Below are 15227 nucleotides of genomic sequence, written 5' to 3' on the forward strand. Positions count from 1 at the left end.
CCTCACCGCCTCAGGGCCGGTGGCGCCGCGGGGCGTTGCGCGGCACGCGGCCCGTTGCTAGGCAGCGGTGGCGGCTGCGGCCTCCCCTGGCCCAGCCCGGCCGTCGCCGTTACAGCCGCCGGCACACCGCGAACAAAACCAGTTACTATTATTAATTATTAAAAAAAAAAAACAAACTGAGAAGGCCACGCACAAGCTGGCAGGGAGTCAGCCCGTGCAGCACTGCACCGGCACCCGCCAAGACCCACGCTCCCAGGCCAGGAGGGTTCAAACCCCCGTGAGCACCAAGTCCTTAAAAATAATAATAAACAGCAAAAGTGTGGCCTCTCCTCCAGACGCCACCAGATCAGCACCTCCATCTCCATCCACTCCTGCCCGCAAGGCTTTGGGACTAAATTAAGATGATGCAAGTGTATACACAGACGTATATCTATAAAAAAAAATAAAGTATCACGTATGCATTTCAAAAAAAAAAAAGATTTATTTTTTCAAATGAATATGGTTCGTTTACAATACACCCAACTTGATGGTATCTAAAGCCAGCAGAGATCTGGTGACTGCTGTGTGTACTATACATCGTACAGAGGTTACAGATGCCTACGAGAGGGAATGAACAGTGAGAAGTTGACATTTTACTGTGCTGGAAAGAAAGCAACTCTTGCAACAGGTAGAAAATTTTGGCAAGAACAATTTTTTTTCTGGAAAGGGGAAAAAGGGGCAGAGGACACCGCTTCTGCTTAGCAAGTACATCTCAAAACACACCGACACATGGTTTCCCTCCCACCCCGCATGGTTGCAGCCCACATCCGCAATACAAATAGGCACACATGGTCAAGATGGTTAAGTAAAAATAAAGGCTTTTTACCAGTTCATTTGCCATCCATCTACAATCTATTTGTGCAATGTCTCAAGTCACTGCTCTACAAATCCCTTTTGCTTTAACCACCCCCCCACACCCCCCAGTTACCTTCGCAGTGGGAAGGGTAACACCCAAACAAGAGGGGAGCAGTTACCAGCGTCTGAGAAAGAGCAAGACATACACATCGGAGGGAATCTCAATCCACTGGACTGGTTTAGTAGAATTTTATTCTGAAAAGGAATCCTGAAACAGCACAATATTTTATTGTATCAATTTTAAACATATGGTATTAAATATGCAAAATTTATATGCACGACATTGCTTCCAGCAGTCTCTTAAACAAATACAGCTTGATCACTAGCAAGGTTTATGGCACACACCATGCCACCTGAGCCACCTTCTCCTGAAGATACTTTAATACCCATGTTGGCTCATAACCAAATGCTACCAATTACCATAAAAGCTTTAAAGTAATACCTGCTGATAAACAATGGTCTTATTTATGATCAGACACCTCCAAGGCCACGTAAACAGCCTAGTTTTTCCCCACCACAAGCAACAACACTATTCATCCACCAACTGGCTACCTGGGGAAGCTTAACTGCTTACACCAAGGGAAGAAACAAGAATATAACAGACAGGAGGATCTGTACCCTGTGAGCCCAAAGTGTGTCACCCAACCTGCGAAACGCAGGATCTGTACACCAGTGTTGCTGGTGGCGGCAGTAGGGGCTGGGCAACAAGCCTGTAAAAAAAAAAATAAATCAGTATTTCAGACCAAAACCTTGTTCTGCCAACTCTATTGCTGTGCTGAGGCTAGCTTTTCAAAACTGCCTGCAAAAACAGACACAAAATGCAACTTTCTAGAAGCAGGTTTTTCTACAGGAAAACAAGGCTAAGCTGTCTCAAGGCTAGATTCAACACTGAAGATGCAGAAATGAGAACATCTCGCTGAAAAACAGAAATCAAGTCCAAAGAAAACTAAAAACTATAACCACTGGAGGAAAGCGATGTACAAAACCCAAGTACCCAAAAGAAGCCATTCTTCACTGCAAAGTTGCCAGAAATCAGAAGACAAACGTCATTTCCAGCAGTCTTCCTCTCACCGAGGTTTTTTGGCATTCAATTTCCCGAACCACTGAAAGAGCCCTAGTCAAGTTTCCACTTTGCTGGCACACCATCAGGTTCAAAAACTTCCAAGAGATTCTTTAAATTTAGCATTGCTCCAGTAGGTATTACTTTGCTATTATGCCTGAGTGAACACTAACTGGCAAGGCATGGATTTTCTATCAAAGAAACTGGTTTTGAATATATTTAAGAGATTTGCAAGTGTAAGCATAATGAAAGTTTATTAGTAAGTATTTTAACAGCTAAGTTTTGCACACCTGTACTTAAATGGTTGTGGACCTGTGATTTATAGGCTAGTGCAGCCCTAAACTCAACATACAGTCATATTTTTCTGTGTTGCTAGATAGTATTACAGTAAGTATTAAGTTTCCAACTGCCAAATGTGTTTGAAAGACTTGTATCATTCTCAGCAATAAAAAAAAAACCCAAACAACTTCCATTTAAATGAACTTGCCCTCTGACAGTCTGTTTTGCAACAAATGGATTATCTTAAAAGAAAGCAACAGGTAAACAACATGGGATCAATCCCAACAGCCTTCCTCGGGCAGAGCTGCGACGAGATGCAAGTAAAGAGCACGGGCTCATGTCAGAGTGACTCCAAACAGAACTGTCAATCAAAGATGAAAATTTGCAAGAAGGTGCACAGAGGTCTGTATCAAGAAGTTAGCACTTCCACAATGTGGTTCATCCTCAGAACACCTAACAGCCAGCTCTTGTAAGGCGATGTGAATCATCATAAACATTTTCTAGACAGGGTGAAAAATGAGGCAGAATCGTTTACCCAAGGTCAGAGAGGGCACCCATTTCAGAGCCAGCGTTGATACCACAGTTCCTGGCTGGATAGCTCATCAATATCTCAAAACTGCATCAAATATAATTTATTTGAAGAAGCTCTTCCGTTTCAGACTGAAAATCCACTTTTTTAGCAGCTTTAAGTACAAACTAGCATCTAAGGACACAGGTGCCTAACTTTTGTGCAGCACACAGTCTACAACAGCCTTCCCTCTACTAGTACCTCGATATCAGAGGATGGGGGATCTTCTCTCCCCTTGTACCACTTGGCTAACTCTCCATACCCAAGAGACCATACGTTTTTGTTGGCAGACATCACGACCCTCAGCTGCTGGCGAACTGGTTCTTGAAGAATCCTGTGATGTTTAATCCTCACCTCCACATTCCTACCTAATCAGACCTCTGCACTGCTCCTGGACAACGTTCCTCGTGTCCTTACAGCCACCAAACGGGGTAGGGGGAAGAAGCAATGGAATGTATGGAAACCTGCAGGAGCACAGTGAAGACATCATTGGACAGGCAACATCCAAATAAGGGCAGAATTAATGATTCTCCTTACACAGAGAAACATATCAAGGTTAAATCTTATTTAAAAAATTGCAAGTCTACCAGGAAGTATGTTTGATGACATCACTCTCCAGAAACAACTTATTTTAAAAGCTTCTCCTCTCTGGGTAGTTCCCATTCACAAGTAATTCAGGGCTCACTTTAAAGTAGTTCAACACAAAACCAACTCCAGTCTGACCAAGGACTTCAAGCTTTAAAGCAGGTCAAGAAAAATACTATCCATACTACCAATGCAAACACAAGTTTTTCCAGCTCTGTTCTTGATCAGAAAAAGGCACATGCTTGCTCTCAATGAGTTCAAGTCCGACACAAACAGTTCAAGACACCTAAGCTAACGTTTGACATTCCCATCAACTTCCCTGAAGGGCTCAAGCTGACCACAGCTTACCTGCCATCCACCCAACTCCTACCCAGTCCTTTATTTCTACAGGCAGTTGCTTTCACCACCATCACACTACCACCACTGCCCTTCGCATCCAGAGCTGATTCACCTTCCACACAGCTACAGCGTCCTCAACATGGCTAATTCTATATAGGCAGCGGAGGGTGAGCGATCCTGTGGAGGAAACAGGGAGGTAGGTAAGAGCTGAGGAAGAGCAGAGCAACTGTAGTGCTACAGCAAAATTAACTCTACAACTGCCTGCTGCTGTTTTCCTTGGTAGCCAGGCACACTTCAGTGTGAACCGCGTGAAAATTGCAACCAGACATCTACCAGAGCATCTACGTTTTATGGAGGGGTCAGATATTGCTCACAAAACCCCTTGGCTCCGTTGTTTCAAATAGCACCGATCTACTGGAACTTGTATCTATTTCAAACCAAGTAAGGTAGCTTCAAGGTTTAGATACAAAACACACAGTTTGATTTAACTATACAGCTGTTACAGGCACTACCACCTGCTTCTCAGCACGGTCCTTTTAGGAGGTGAACAGGCACTCTTAAAATACAGGAAAATGCTTTTCCCCTCATGTAGTAGTTTTTGAAGTAGTCACGTGGGGCCTTTTTGGGTCAACTGCGGATGCAAACATACAGGTTTCTCTAGCAGCTTGAGATTTTTTTCAGTATACTCAGCTTTTTCAATATGAGGACAAGTTTCCTCCTTGCATTTTTTAGAGCGTTCTACTATTGGTTTAATAGCACAGTCACCACTATCACTTCTCCTCTTCATAAAACATATAGCCAGGTCAGTTCAGTTTTAGGATTAATCCCAGCACGGTTCACTATGAGTAGCATCAATTACAGCAAACCCTCAGTCTCAAACTTTGCCAGGAAGAAGGATGAATTAAAACTATCCATGTGCACTAGACTGTTGGGTTGGGGTTTTTTTGGTTTGGTTTGTTGGTTTCTTTGTTTGTTTGTTTTTTTGTTTGGTTTTTTGTTTTGTGTTTTTTTTTTTTTAAATTTTTTTTAAGTATTTTAATAGTGTCTACATTTTCAGTGGTTTATTAGCTTGTGTATTTGAACTGGATACTTTAAAAGATCATGCACCCTCCAATGAAAGCAACAGAAACATACAGAACATCTCTACTGCAACTAAACCCATGTGTGCTATAGTTGATCATCACCAAGGCAAGACTTCCAGGAAGAAATCTGTGCCCAGCAGAAACCAGCACCATCAGATGCAACTCCATTTCATTTTTTTTGACAAAAAGAAGAGACAGCAAATTCCTTCTAAATCTCAACAGCTTCAGTATTAACTAAATGTAGACAGAAAAACCAGTTGACAGGCAAGGGAAGAGATGGAGAGTATTGCTGCAAACAAGCTGATGGTGCAAGATTTTTGGCCCTTTTTAGTCTAAGATGAAAATGCCTACTACTAAAAGGGAGAGAAAGACACAGTTTTGGCTCAGAATTTAGAGTGAAAAAACGCTTTCTAAATCCTAGCCTAGTAACATTAAGAAACCGGGAATATAAAATAAGTTAACATCATTGCAAGCTTAAATACCAACAAAGTGGCATTGGGCACTGTAATAAGACAAAGTCGGTAACAGACTACAAGAAACACCAGTTCCTTTCTCTAACTGGAATCAGAAGAAATCTACACAGCAAAAAGATACTTGATTCAGAGTCTGTGGGTAGCGTAAGCAGGAGTGCTCTATTGCGTGTTAATCTGACAGCGTCCCTTTCAACAAAGAGGTGTGGGCAACTCCAAAGAGGGTCACTGCCCCGCTCTGGGACTGCGTACCCTAAATATTCTGATCACGTCCAAATTAATCAAATCAAAAAGTCAAAAAGCTCTGCTTTACTCCTAGAAAAAGTCCAGACATGAACATATTCCTGCAAAGATACCACTCGCAATTGAAGTGGGAGTTTTGCGCTTAAGCTCCTGATATTCAAAAATGTCCTGACATTCTAAAATGTCCTGACATCAAGTTATTCTACATCTTAAATGCCCAATACTGTATGAACAGTAATAAAATGAACACAAAATCATGTTAGTTTTAAAGAAACAAGGTACCAATTAAAAGTAGTCTGTCTATCAAGCTGTTTTATTCAGTCTCCTCTCAAACATGACTGGTTAAGCTGACTTTGGAGAAGAGAAACAAATCATTCAGAAACTTCTCCCACCTAAAAAGAAGTGTTAAAAGCAACATACAGACCACACACAGACCTATGAGCTGCACACAGTTTACCAATAAATATACAGAAACACCACAATAAAGGACAAGGTTCATCATAAAAGAAAAGTCCGATAACTGCTATTAAGACCATTACAAAAATGAAAAGTGTGTATTTTTTGCAGGCATGTGCAAGCACGTTACAGTGTAATCAAAGCAGAACTTTGCTATTATTATTACTTTATGCAGCATTACAAGGTTACTGAGGTGCAGTGTTTTAATAGTCTAGTCTACAGCTTTTCCTGACCGGAGGAATGCTCACCAAACTCACTATGGACCCACACCCTCTTCCACCCCCCCACCCCCCCGAGTAGGGCAGCATCACCCACCCCACCAAGCCGCTCCCACTCAGAGTACCAAAACTCCCAGAGCCAGGAATCAGAAGTCCCGTCAATACACGCACATCGCTCCTTCAAACAACACAAGCCACGCGAGGTCTGCTCACAGCAGCACTAACCATCTCCTAAGTCTTCAGACAGCTTTCGGTTTGTCTACTTCATCTTTGGGAGCTTGCTACATCTAAGAGACAACATCCTTCAGGAGCTACGGATTCCCTTTCGGCACTAACCACATCCCCCCCCGAGTCCCATGTTGTTGCCCCTCTATACCCACCCCCCACACCCCCACACCCCCTCAACGTGAAGAGGTAAATTGCATTGACTAAATCGAAACCGATTCTAGCCTACCAGCTGAATTTGGTGATCGCTCCTCAATGCCTCTCCCTCCCAATGAAAACACCTTCCTGGTTATTCTTGGTCCTGACTCAGAGAAGCTGATGCTTGAAAGTACCTGAAAGATACCATCAAACACTTGGCATTTTTCAATAATTTATCTTAAATTTTCAGCCACGTACAACTGGAAAATAAAAATCTACAGCACCATCTTCTAAAAAGGCACTTTCTGAGGACTGTCTTGCTTAAAAAAAAAATAAAAATCACTCCAAACTTTAAACAGCGGAACTGCTTTGTTTCAAAAGGACCCTAGTGTAACTACCCGTGTCAGGTGAGGGGGTACCTCTGACAAGATCTGAAAAGGCCAGGGCACGCGGGATGGAAAGTGGATGGAGTCTCCATCAACACCCTTATTTCTGTAAAACTGATGCTTCAGTATTTTCCCTCGCAGGCCTCTCCCTTATGATTCCTTCCCCTCCATATGCACCTTCACCTACTCAGGGACAACAATTTGGTTTTGTTTTAGTGTCACAGAGATCAGGATTCTTGAGACTCTGCTAGGGAGGTAAAACGTAGGATCCTGTACCCATCTTGTTCATACCTCCACTACTGAAAGTACAAAATCTTCTACTAGCGGAAAGCATCAATTAGCTCAAGCTCTAACCACTCTATTCAGGTTTACAAAAAAAACCAAAAAACAAAAAACCACCAATGGTAAGTGAATCGGCTACATGAAGTTTTATTTAAACATGTGCCCAAACAAAAGTGATATCCTAACACCTAGTATCAATCTAAAGTACCATCTTTGGGTAAAAAAGAAAAGAATCCTTCCTTTTGATATCCCTATGGATTTTTCTTCATTAGATCCAATCAACCTGCCAATAGCAGCCACAAAACTCCACAGCACTGAAAGGGACAGAGTATCTGCTTGGCGTCACCGGAGACGAAGATGGCCATTTAGAAACAACGATCTCTGAAAACGGAATTTATAGTTTCAACATACATTATCTGAGCTTTTGATTCCTTGGTTAAAAAAGTGCTTTGAGTAAGGTTCTAAACCCTCAGTTCACAAAATGGGGAAAATATCAAAAGAGGACAAGATATGAAGAAAGTATAAACAACAACAATAACAACAACAAAAAAAAAGGCCTCAAGCTTTAAGTGTAGGCTGAGCTTGGAATTTCACCAGAGTAGACTTCAAGACTAGTAGAAAACCAGTATTCTTATCTGGAATTTGTATGAAGATGACTGTCTGGTATCTTATGTGTGAGCATTTTATAGGACAAAAATTCACAGATGAAGAAGTGGAAATAGCTTAGGACCAATAGCATCTTGAAATAACTTGACTGACAACTTCCAGAAACCCATTTTACTCCCGAAAACCATTTTTGTGGCCAAACTTCCAAAAGGATGCCAGAATGAACCCTAGAAAAATAACTCTTGGATGCGTTTAACCGGATTACACATTGAACAGTAATACAGCGATCCTGAGTAAAATGGCCACAGCTGAAGTGCCCTACAAAGGAAAAAAACCAACCTACTTACAGCGAAGTTAAGTCATTCCGTTAGCAGATGTTGCAAGTTTTAACGTCTCAAACTATAAAACATTCTACTTCTCCCCAAATCCGGATCTACTAGTCGCCAGATGGCAGGTTTTGGCAAGGCTTTCTGCCAGGTTAGGAGAAGCGTTGCCACCGGCCGTGGCTCCCGCTCTCAGCAAGGTACCAGCACCGCGGCCGCAGGCTGGTGTGGCCGATGCCCTACGGCTGCTCCTGCCCCAGCCCGGCGCTGGGGCCCTTGTGCGTGCTCCCATCACAGAAGCAATTAGTGGCACTTGTACTTAACAAGTGAGGTCTCGGTGCAGTCAACTGGTACAGTGTCTTAGGAGACAGGAACCGTTTTTTTTCTCGATAGGCATAAAAACAAGGCCAGCCTGCCTGCGAAGTAAGTAGAACTATCAGCCTTTGCCCACATTCCTCTTTGGACTATACACAGACAGCTCCCAGCAAGAGAGGGGGATCTGGTACGCCACTCAAGATTTCCCCAAACAGCACATAAAATTTGAGATTATTATTTTTTTTTTAAAGGAGAGCAGGTACAAAAATAAAAGAAATCCATATACTCTGAAAATATACTGGAAACTGCCACCACAGATGAGGTACCATTTATCCCGACCCCCCACCCCCAAACTGCAAACATCAAAATATATATGTTCTTAAACAAAGGAAGAACATCTGGCTATTTAATCTCAGTTAAAATGACAGCACCCTTTGTTACACTTGATATTTCACACCATTAATTCTCTTTTTTTAAAAAAAAAAACCCAAGATACCTAACTAACCTTGATTCCTTGCTTATCTCCTCATTCCTTAGTGCAGTAATTGTCCATCTCCATTTAAATAAATATAGCAGCTACAGCATCATAAATGTGTGGCCCTCACAACGTCAGTAACTTGATATCGTAATACAAATAAGTATCGGCACTTTACGTAGATATTTGCAAAACCAAGAATAGAGATTAAAACTTCCAAATACTCTTCACATGAAAACCAGGTAAAATGCTAGCTTGACAAGTAATCAAAGTCATTTTCCCAATGAAGTTTCTTTAATTTATGTTTCGGTGAAAGGAGCGAGCAAAAAAGCTTCTCAAATCAGTCACTGAGCGTGGGCAGGACGAGAAGCATACAGTGTCTTTGAAAGGAGTGTTAAAAGACTTTTTAAAAAGGAATTTTCATCTAAACGCCATAAATCCCCAAGAAGTCTTTGTAAAATAGTTTTCTTAACAACAACAAAAAAAATCTCTCTTTTAAAACACTCTTCTGTAAAAAGCCTAACCTGACCCTTTTATAAACAGAACTACTAGCTAGAGCGCTTCTAGGAGAAAATCGTCATGTCACCAACTAAGAAAAACATTTGAGAGACTTACTCCGAGACCATCGTGCTCAAATTATTTCGTTACACCGACCTCCCTGCAGCAGGTTTATCTGAAGGCGCTGAAAGGTAAGTGCATTAAGAAGTCAAAGAGCGTGGCTGGGCCGCCCTGGGTCCGCGGGTGCAGCTGACGAAGGCACACGGCTCCCAGGACCCCCGGGACTCTGCCGAGTCCCCCTTGGTCACCCCCCAAACCTCCTCTCTGAGGATCCCCAAGCCACCAGCCAACTGCCCACTGTCACGACTATTTCCAGTGCAATGTTAACTTTGCAAAGTTAGTCTTTTTAAATTATCTTCCTTGACGTTGGGAGATAAAATATGTATATACACTGTTTAGTAAAGCTCTTGGAGACAGTGTTGCGAACAGCACTACATACATTTCAATACAATGTACAAATGCACAAAATACAGTACTTTGTTTTCTGGCAGAAAAAATGGGGGAGATTCATGCCTGTTGAAGCAATACGGGCTCAGATTTTAGGCTCAAAATACAGTATATTGGCAAACAGCGGATTTCATGAGAATGACAGGAGATAAGCTACTTATACCGACCCACTGGTTTTCATGTGGAGAGCAGGTGGAGTTCAGAAGGGCTGGGATAACAGCAATGCCCATACAAACGATCTGCAGTATATATACTATGAACCAGTGCAAATAAAAACAGTCAAAAATGCAGTTCACGAGTTTACAAAGTGCAAAACTCCTCAGTCCTCTCGTTGAATAAATGCTCGTCTCTGACATCTTAAATATTGTTTTACCTTTAAAGTGGAATGAAAGAGTCCCATTGATTTGTTTTCACATTTCAGTGATTTAACATGTTAGAACTATCCCAGCCCTCTTTATTTGCAGAGTGAAATGAAGTTACCAATAACTTAATTTTAAAAGGAAAGTCATTATCAAAGAGGAAAAAAGCCTAAAAACTTTTATTAATTCCAGACACTTTACTGATGTCAAATAGATTTAACTAAGCATGTAAAAACTTAGATCTTAATAAAAAACTCTTTCCATTTAATTCAAATATCCTCCACATTTCAAAGCCAAAAATATGGCCAATTCCTTTGTTAAATCAAAACACTGCAGTGACAAGTAAAGCTTGCAGAATTCTAGAAGCATTTTTGCTATTTTTTGATTTAAAAAAGGAAAATTCAAGATTCCTTCTGACTATAAAACTTTCCTTTCAAAATTAAGGCTTTTACTTTGTCCTTTTAAAATCATGGAGGTGTCCATTCTTCCACAGTTAGTGGTACAAACACTGCTTTAATACAGCTCAATGGACACAGTTTTCCTTTAGAACGCTTATTGCACTAAAAGATAGCAAAACAAGTTGTCAGTTTTTTTAAAAATAAACATGGTTACATTTCTAAAAAATAAAAGTTGATGTTGACCATATGTTCTGTAATAATTAAATTAAAGCATTATTATTACTCTAATAAATATAAAAGAAAAAAAAAGGAAGCTAAACTTCAAAAACACATACATATGAAATCACATTAAGGTGTGAGAGGCAGCAAGTAAACTAGCATTTTTCTTTTTTCCCAAAAAGACCTTAGCTCTAAAGTTTCAGTTCTGGTGTTTACTGTATGTAATCCCATAAAACTTGGGACATCTGATCTCATATGAAGCTTCAACATATTTGTCTTGCCAGATAGAAAATAATTGAAACTTTTGGACTAGGTAAAACAGCAGCTTTAGTAAATTCACCAGGGAGCAAGAAGAGTTTGGATCACTACTGCCTGCACATAATACCACTAGCTTCTTTGTTTGCTTTTTAAAAGGGAACTATTGGAGCAGAGAACTCCAAAGCTTTGAAGAAAGACACAAAGGCAGCAGTTGGCTAAATTATGTTCAAATTATTGGATTAGTGTGCAAAACATCTCCCCCCCCCCCTCAATTTTTTCTAGCTAGTGCTATACATTCAAATGTACTTGGATATGTTCACATTCGAATGCTTGATGGCAATACTGAGAAAGATTCCTCAACGCACTGGGGTAAAACAATTACTTTTTTTTTTTTTGCACACTTCCCTCCCCCAAACAATCATTGTGATTGTTTGTATAAAGGTGGTTTGCTATTTTTTTTAATTACACCATTGATTTTTTTTATTATTAATTTTTTTTTTTTGCAAAGATAGTTGTGCTGCCGAGCAACTTGAGGTAAAGGCATAAGAGGGTTAAACTACGAGAAATAAAAAAAAATAATAATAATGATGGCGGTGCTTCCTACAGGAGACCGCGCCAAAAAAGCAGTTGGCTGGTTTCATATTGCATAATAGTGCTGTGTTCCTCGATGAAGTAAACAATCTTCCTTGTGTCAATTTAAGGGTTAGCCTCTCGCCCCTGCACAGCGTCAACTTCAGCATGATCGGAGGCACACCCCATAAACCAACCCCACTGGAAACATACATTGTATGTGGCTTATTTTTCAGTTCTTCCTTTCAGTGAGTATGCTCCCATTTTATTGACTTAAGCGAAGTACATCGTGCGTAAGGTGTCTTGGTGAATCTGTACAGCCTTCGCGAGGGCCTGTGGATCTCTCCCATTGCTTTGTCCTGAAACATGGCTTCCTTCAGCACTGCAAGAAAAATGAGAAAAAGACAAGCAGGGCTTTAAATCATATTAATTGGGATCACAAAAGCCACCTTCACATCTCTTCAATGTTTAGGAAAGCAACAGGGCAATAGTAATAGAACTGGATACTGAGAAAAATCTACTTGTCTGTTCACCCAGCAACCTCAAGGCTTTTGACAAATCCCTTTACCTTCGCTTAGTTTGTTCATCTAAAAATAAACCTGTTACAAATATACTGATGGCCTGAAGGTTATGAAATACTTCTGACATACAAAACAGAGGTAGGTAAGCAGAAGGCACTTAACATTTGCTTCATTCATGACTAATTCTAAAGCAAGAAAGTAAAAGTGTGGCTCGATTCCCTCAGACCACGTCAAATTTATAACAGAATACTTTATTAAACCTAATTCTTTTAATTTGAGTGTTACTTAGCAGAATCCACCAACTCACTCTTGTCTGAAACTGAGCAGCAGCTGTCAGGAATGATTCTCTTGAGACTAGTCCCAGAGTTAGCAAAAATCAACCGCAAAACGAGCAGTAATTATCTATAGTCAGATGGCTTTATGCCTGCCAATGGAGCAAAGACCAATGGGGACAGAAATTTAAGAACAAATTTTCATTTACCTGTCATGTTCTTTGTCCACAAGATGGTATCGTGCTCTGAATGCTACCAGGTGAGCATAATACGCTGGTGCAGGTATAGAAACTGATCGTGTACAGCGCACATATGTGTGGCAGAGCTGGTAAGTCAGCAGCTGAAGTTCATCTGCAGTAAAACAGTTATCATCCCACAAAACATGATAGTGTGAGGGACGGCTGGTACCCTAAGAAGAAGGGAACATCAATTCACTTATCTGGCTTTTCCACAATCAAGTCAGATTTTTCAGTTCAGAAAGGGTCAGACTATCTCGTCTGAACACCTACATAACAGCAGCCAAAGAAAATTCAGTCTTATGTCAGCCCCAAGTGTGTTTAGAGATGAATAAGACTACTAAAATTTACATGATTATGTTACTTTAATTATTCCTGCTTGGAAAAAACCCACATGCCTTCTAGATAACCCTCAACAATCAAAATCTGCTCTCAACATGACTAAACCATGATTATATTACCTCTTAACTACCTTCAATTAAAACTGTTTCTCACTGAGAAGCATTTCTCAGAGAAATAACTGCTGCTTTTAACTCTTTCGCATTCCTCGGCACCCTAACTTGAAGTACAAACACCAGAAACAGTTCCAGTATTTCGGAGGTTACCTATAGAGCTTCCTTACTCCCACACAATGTCATCTTTCCTACAGGTTCAATGGTTGCACTGCTCTTTGGCATTATGCTGAATCAGATTTTTACATGTCACTCGTGTCAAGATTCCCCCCAGACACACACTTTCACCACCAGTACTTTAACGCTTCCTTTACAGATCATGAACAAGTACTGACCACTGAGTATGGTTCTTGGGAACTCTTAGGAGAACTGGAAACCAGTCATAACATTTTGTTTAGGTTGGGTGGGCATGTTTTCTTTTCCAGTTTTGAATCATCACAGTGTTTTTTATTCAGGAGTTCAAAATTACTTTTCCACACTTAAATCTCTAACATGTGACAATATAGTCAGACTCAAATGATAAAAATGTAAAGAGTTCATTTCCCTCCATTTTTTAAACATTCTGATACAATTTTTGTCATTAAGTTGACTCTCCACTGTATTGTTGGCAATACCACCACCTTGTTGGATTTAATTTCCACAGCCTGTAACTTACTAGTTTGCATACAGTCAACAAAAAAAAAAAAAAAAAAAAATCAAACATTGCCTTCAGTCTTATAAACTGTTTACATTTGAAGATTTGATTCAATGCAAGTTTCAATGTGACTATAAATCAGAGAAGTAGCAAGTTTTACCTTCAGAAATAACAAAGGCACAAAATAAAGTGACCTCTACAATAAACTTTAAAAAGCATCACTTACCACCAATGCAAGTTTAAAGATGTAGCAGAGACCACCTCTTAAGCTAAAATACTATTGGTCCCACAATAACGTGGGATCTCAGACAAAATGACATTTCCGTATAAAGTAATTGGAACACAAGTGTTACAAAACGGAGAGAAAAACCGTGCTCTAAATTCACACTTGCCTACAAAAAAGAAATTGTACCTGTATTCCAGCATGGCTACAGAGGTAAAAATCAAACTCATATGGATGTGTAATGTCTGTATCTACAGTTGTTCCAGCTGGAATATTGCCACTTCGTCCAACCTAGAAAAAAGGTTTTGTTAAGAAGTGCAGCTAACAACTGTCTATACATTTCAACTGTAATTAAAAATACAAGATTCTAATTCAACACATGCAAGGTTTCACCGAATGAACTGCCTCAGTCCTGCTTGGAATGTGTCAATACAGCAGCCTAGGATCTTTGACAAGGATACTGTATCGCTCTACCATCTCAACATGGCACAGCGCACCTACAGCACTTTTAAGAACTTCGAATCTCAGAAAGACAGAAGAGCTGCACATACATTGGTATTTAGAATTTTCAGCTTGAGTTTGGATCGACTCAGAAAAAACAAGTTAAAGCTTCCATAATTTTGTTTTCTTCCATTACAACTGTTGTAGACTTGGTCTTAGTTACATGGATGTTTGCTCTAGTTCACTGACAAAGACTAGAACCAATGTGCAACAGGACAAAGCCTGATGGGGAACATTTTTGTTTCTAAACATACTTAAGGTCAATGATTTCCAATTTGGGGCCACATTTTGTGCTTATCAATTCAACACCTTCCCTTAATGACAGAGAAGCCCATGCTAGTACTTTCTCCAGGAGCGCAAGTGCTTGACATCAAGCTTTTCACACAAGGCTTCTATGAGAGAGGGCAACGATTACCCTTTCTGTTCTGTCAGCACAGAACAAACGTGTATGATGTCGCTTCTGCACCACAATATAGGTTATTCCAGGCTGGTAATCCTTCTCCAAACTGATGCAGGCTTCTCTAATAGCTAGCAGTTCATAATACAAAACCTACAAGCACAAGAACAGAATAGTTTAGGTTTTCTTCCACTGTATCCTACACACGACACATAATAAATGGTTTGTAGTTAAAATC

At 40.4% G+C, this 15227-nt stretch overlaps 1 protein-coding gene across 5 annotated transcripts in view; it reads right to left on the reverse strand.

Annotated features, from left to right (window-relative positions):
* Positions 1 to 457: 457 nt before the first annotated feature.
* Positions 458 to 15227, reverse strand: part of AGO3 (argonaute RISC catalytic component 3) — a 41753-nt gene continuing 26983 nt past the window's right edge. The window contains exons 16-21 of one of the 5 annotated variants that reach the window (XM_040585942.1): positions 15008 to 15142; positions 14281 to 14382; positions 12756 to 12955; positions 11967 to 12135; positions 6649 to 6751; positions 458 to 1604 (exon numbers count right to left, since the gene is read on the reverse strand). In XM_040585942.1, the coding sequence (XP_040441876.1) occupies positions 12027 to 12135; positions 12756 to 12955; positions 14281 to 14382; positions 15008 to 15142 (546 nt within the window). In that variant the 3' untranslated portion in view covers positions 458 to 1604; positions 6649 to 6751; positions 11967 to 12026. Of the gene's footprint in view, positions 1605 to 6648; positions 12136 to 12755; positions 12956 to 14280; positions 14383 to 15007; positions 15143 to 15227 lie in introns of all 5 variants that reach the window. The other 4 variants (XM_040585941.1, XM_040585939.1, XM_040585944.1 and 1 more) reach the window with 4 other exon arrangements.

This window comes from Falco naumanni, chromosome 3, assembly GCF_017639655.2.
Source record: "Falco naumanni isolate bFalNau1 chromosome 3, bFalNau1.pat, whole genome shotgun sequence".
In the NCBI taxonomy this organism is placed as follows: domain Eukaryota; kingdom Metazoa; phylum Chordata; class Aves; order Falconiformes; family Falconidae; genus Falco; species Falco naumanni.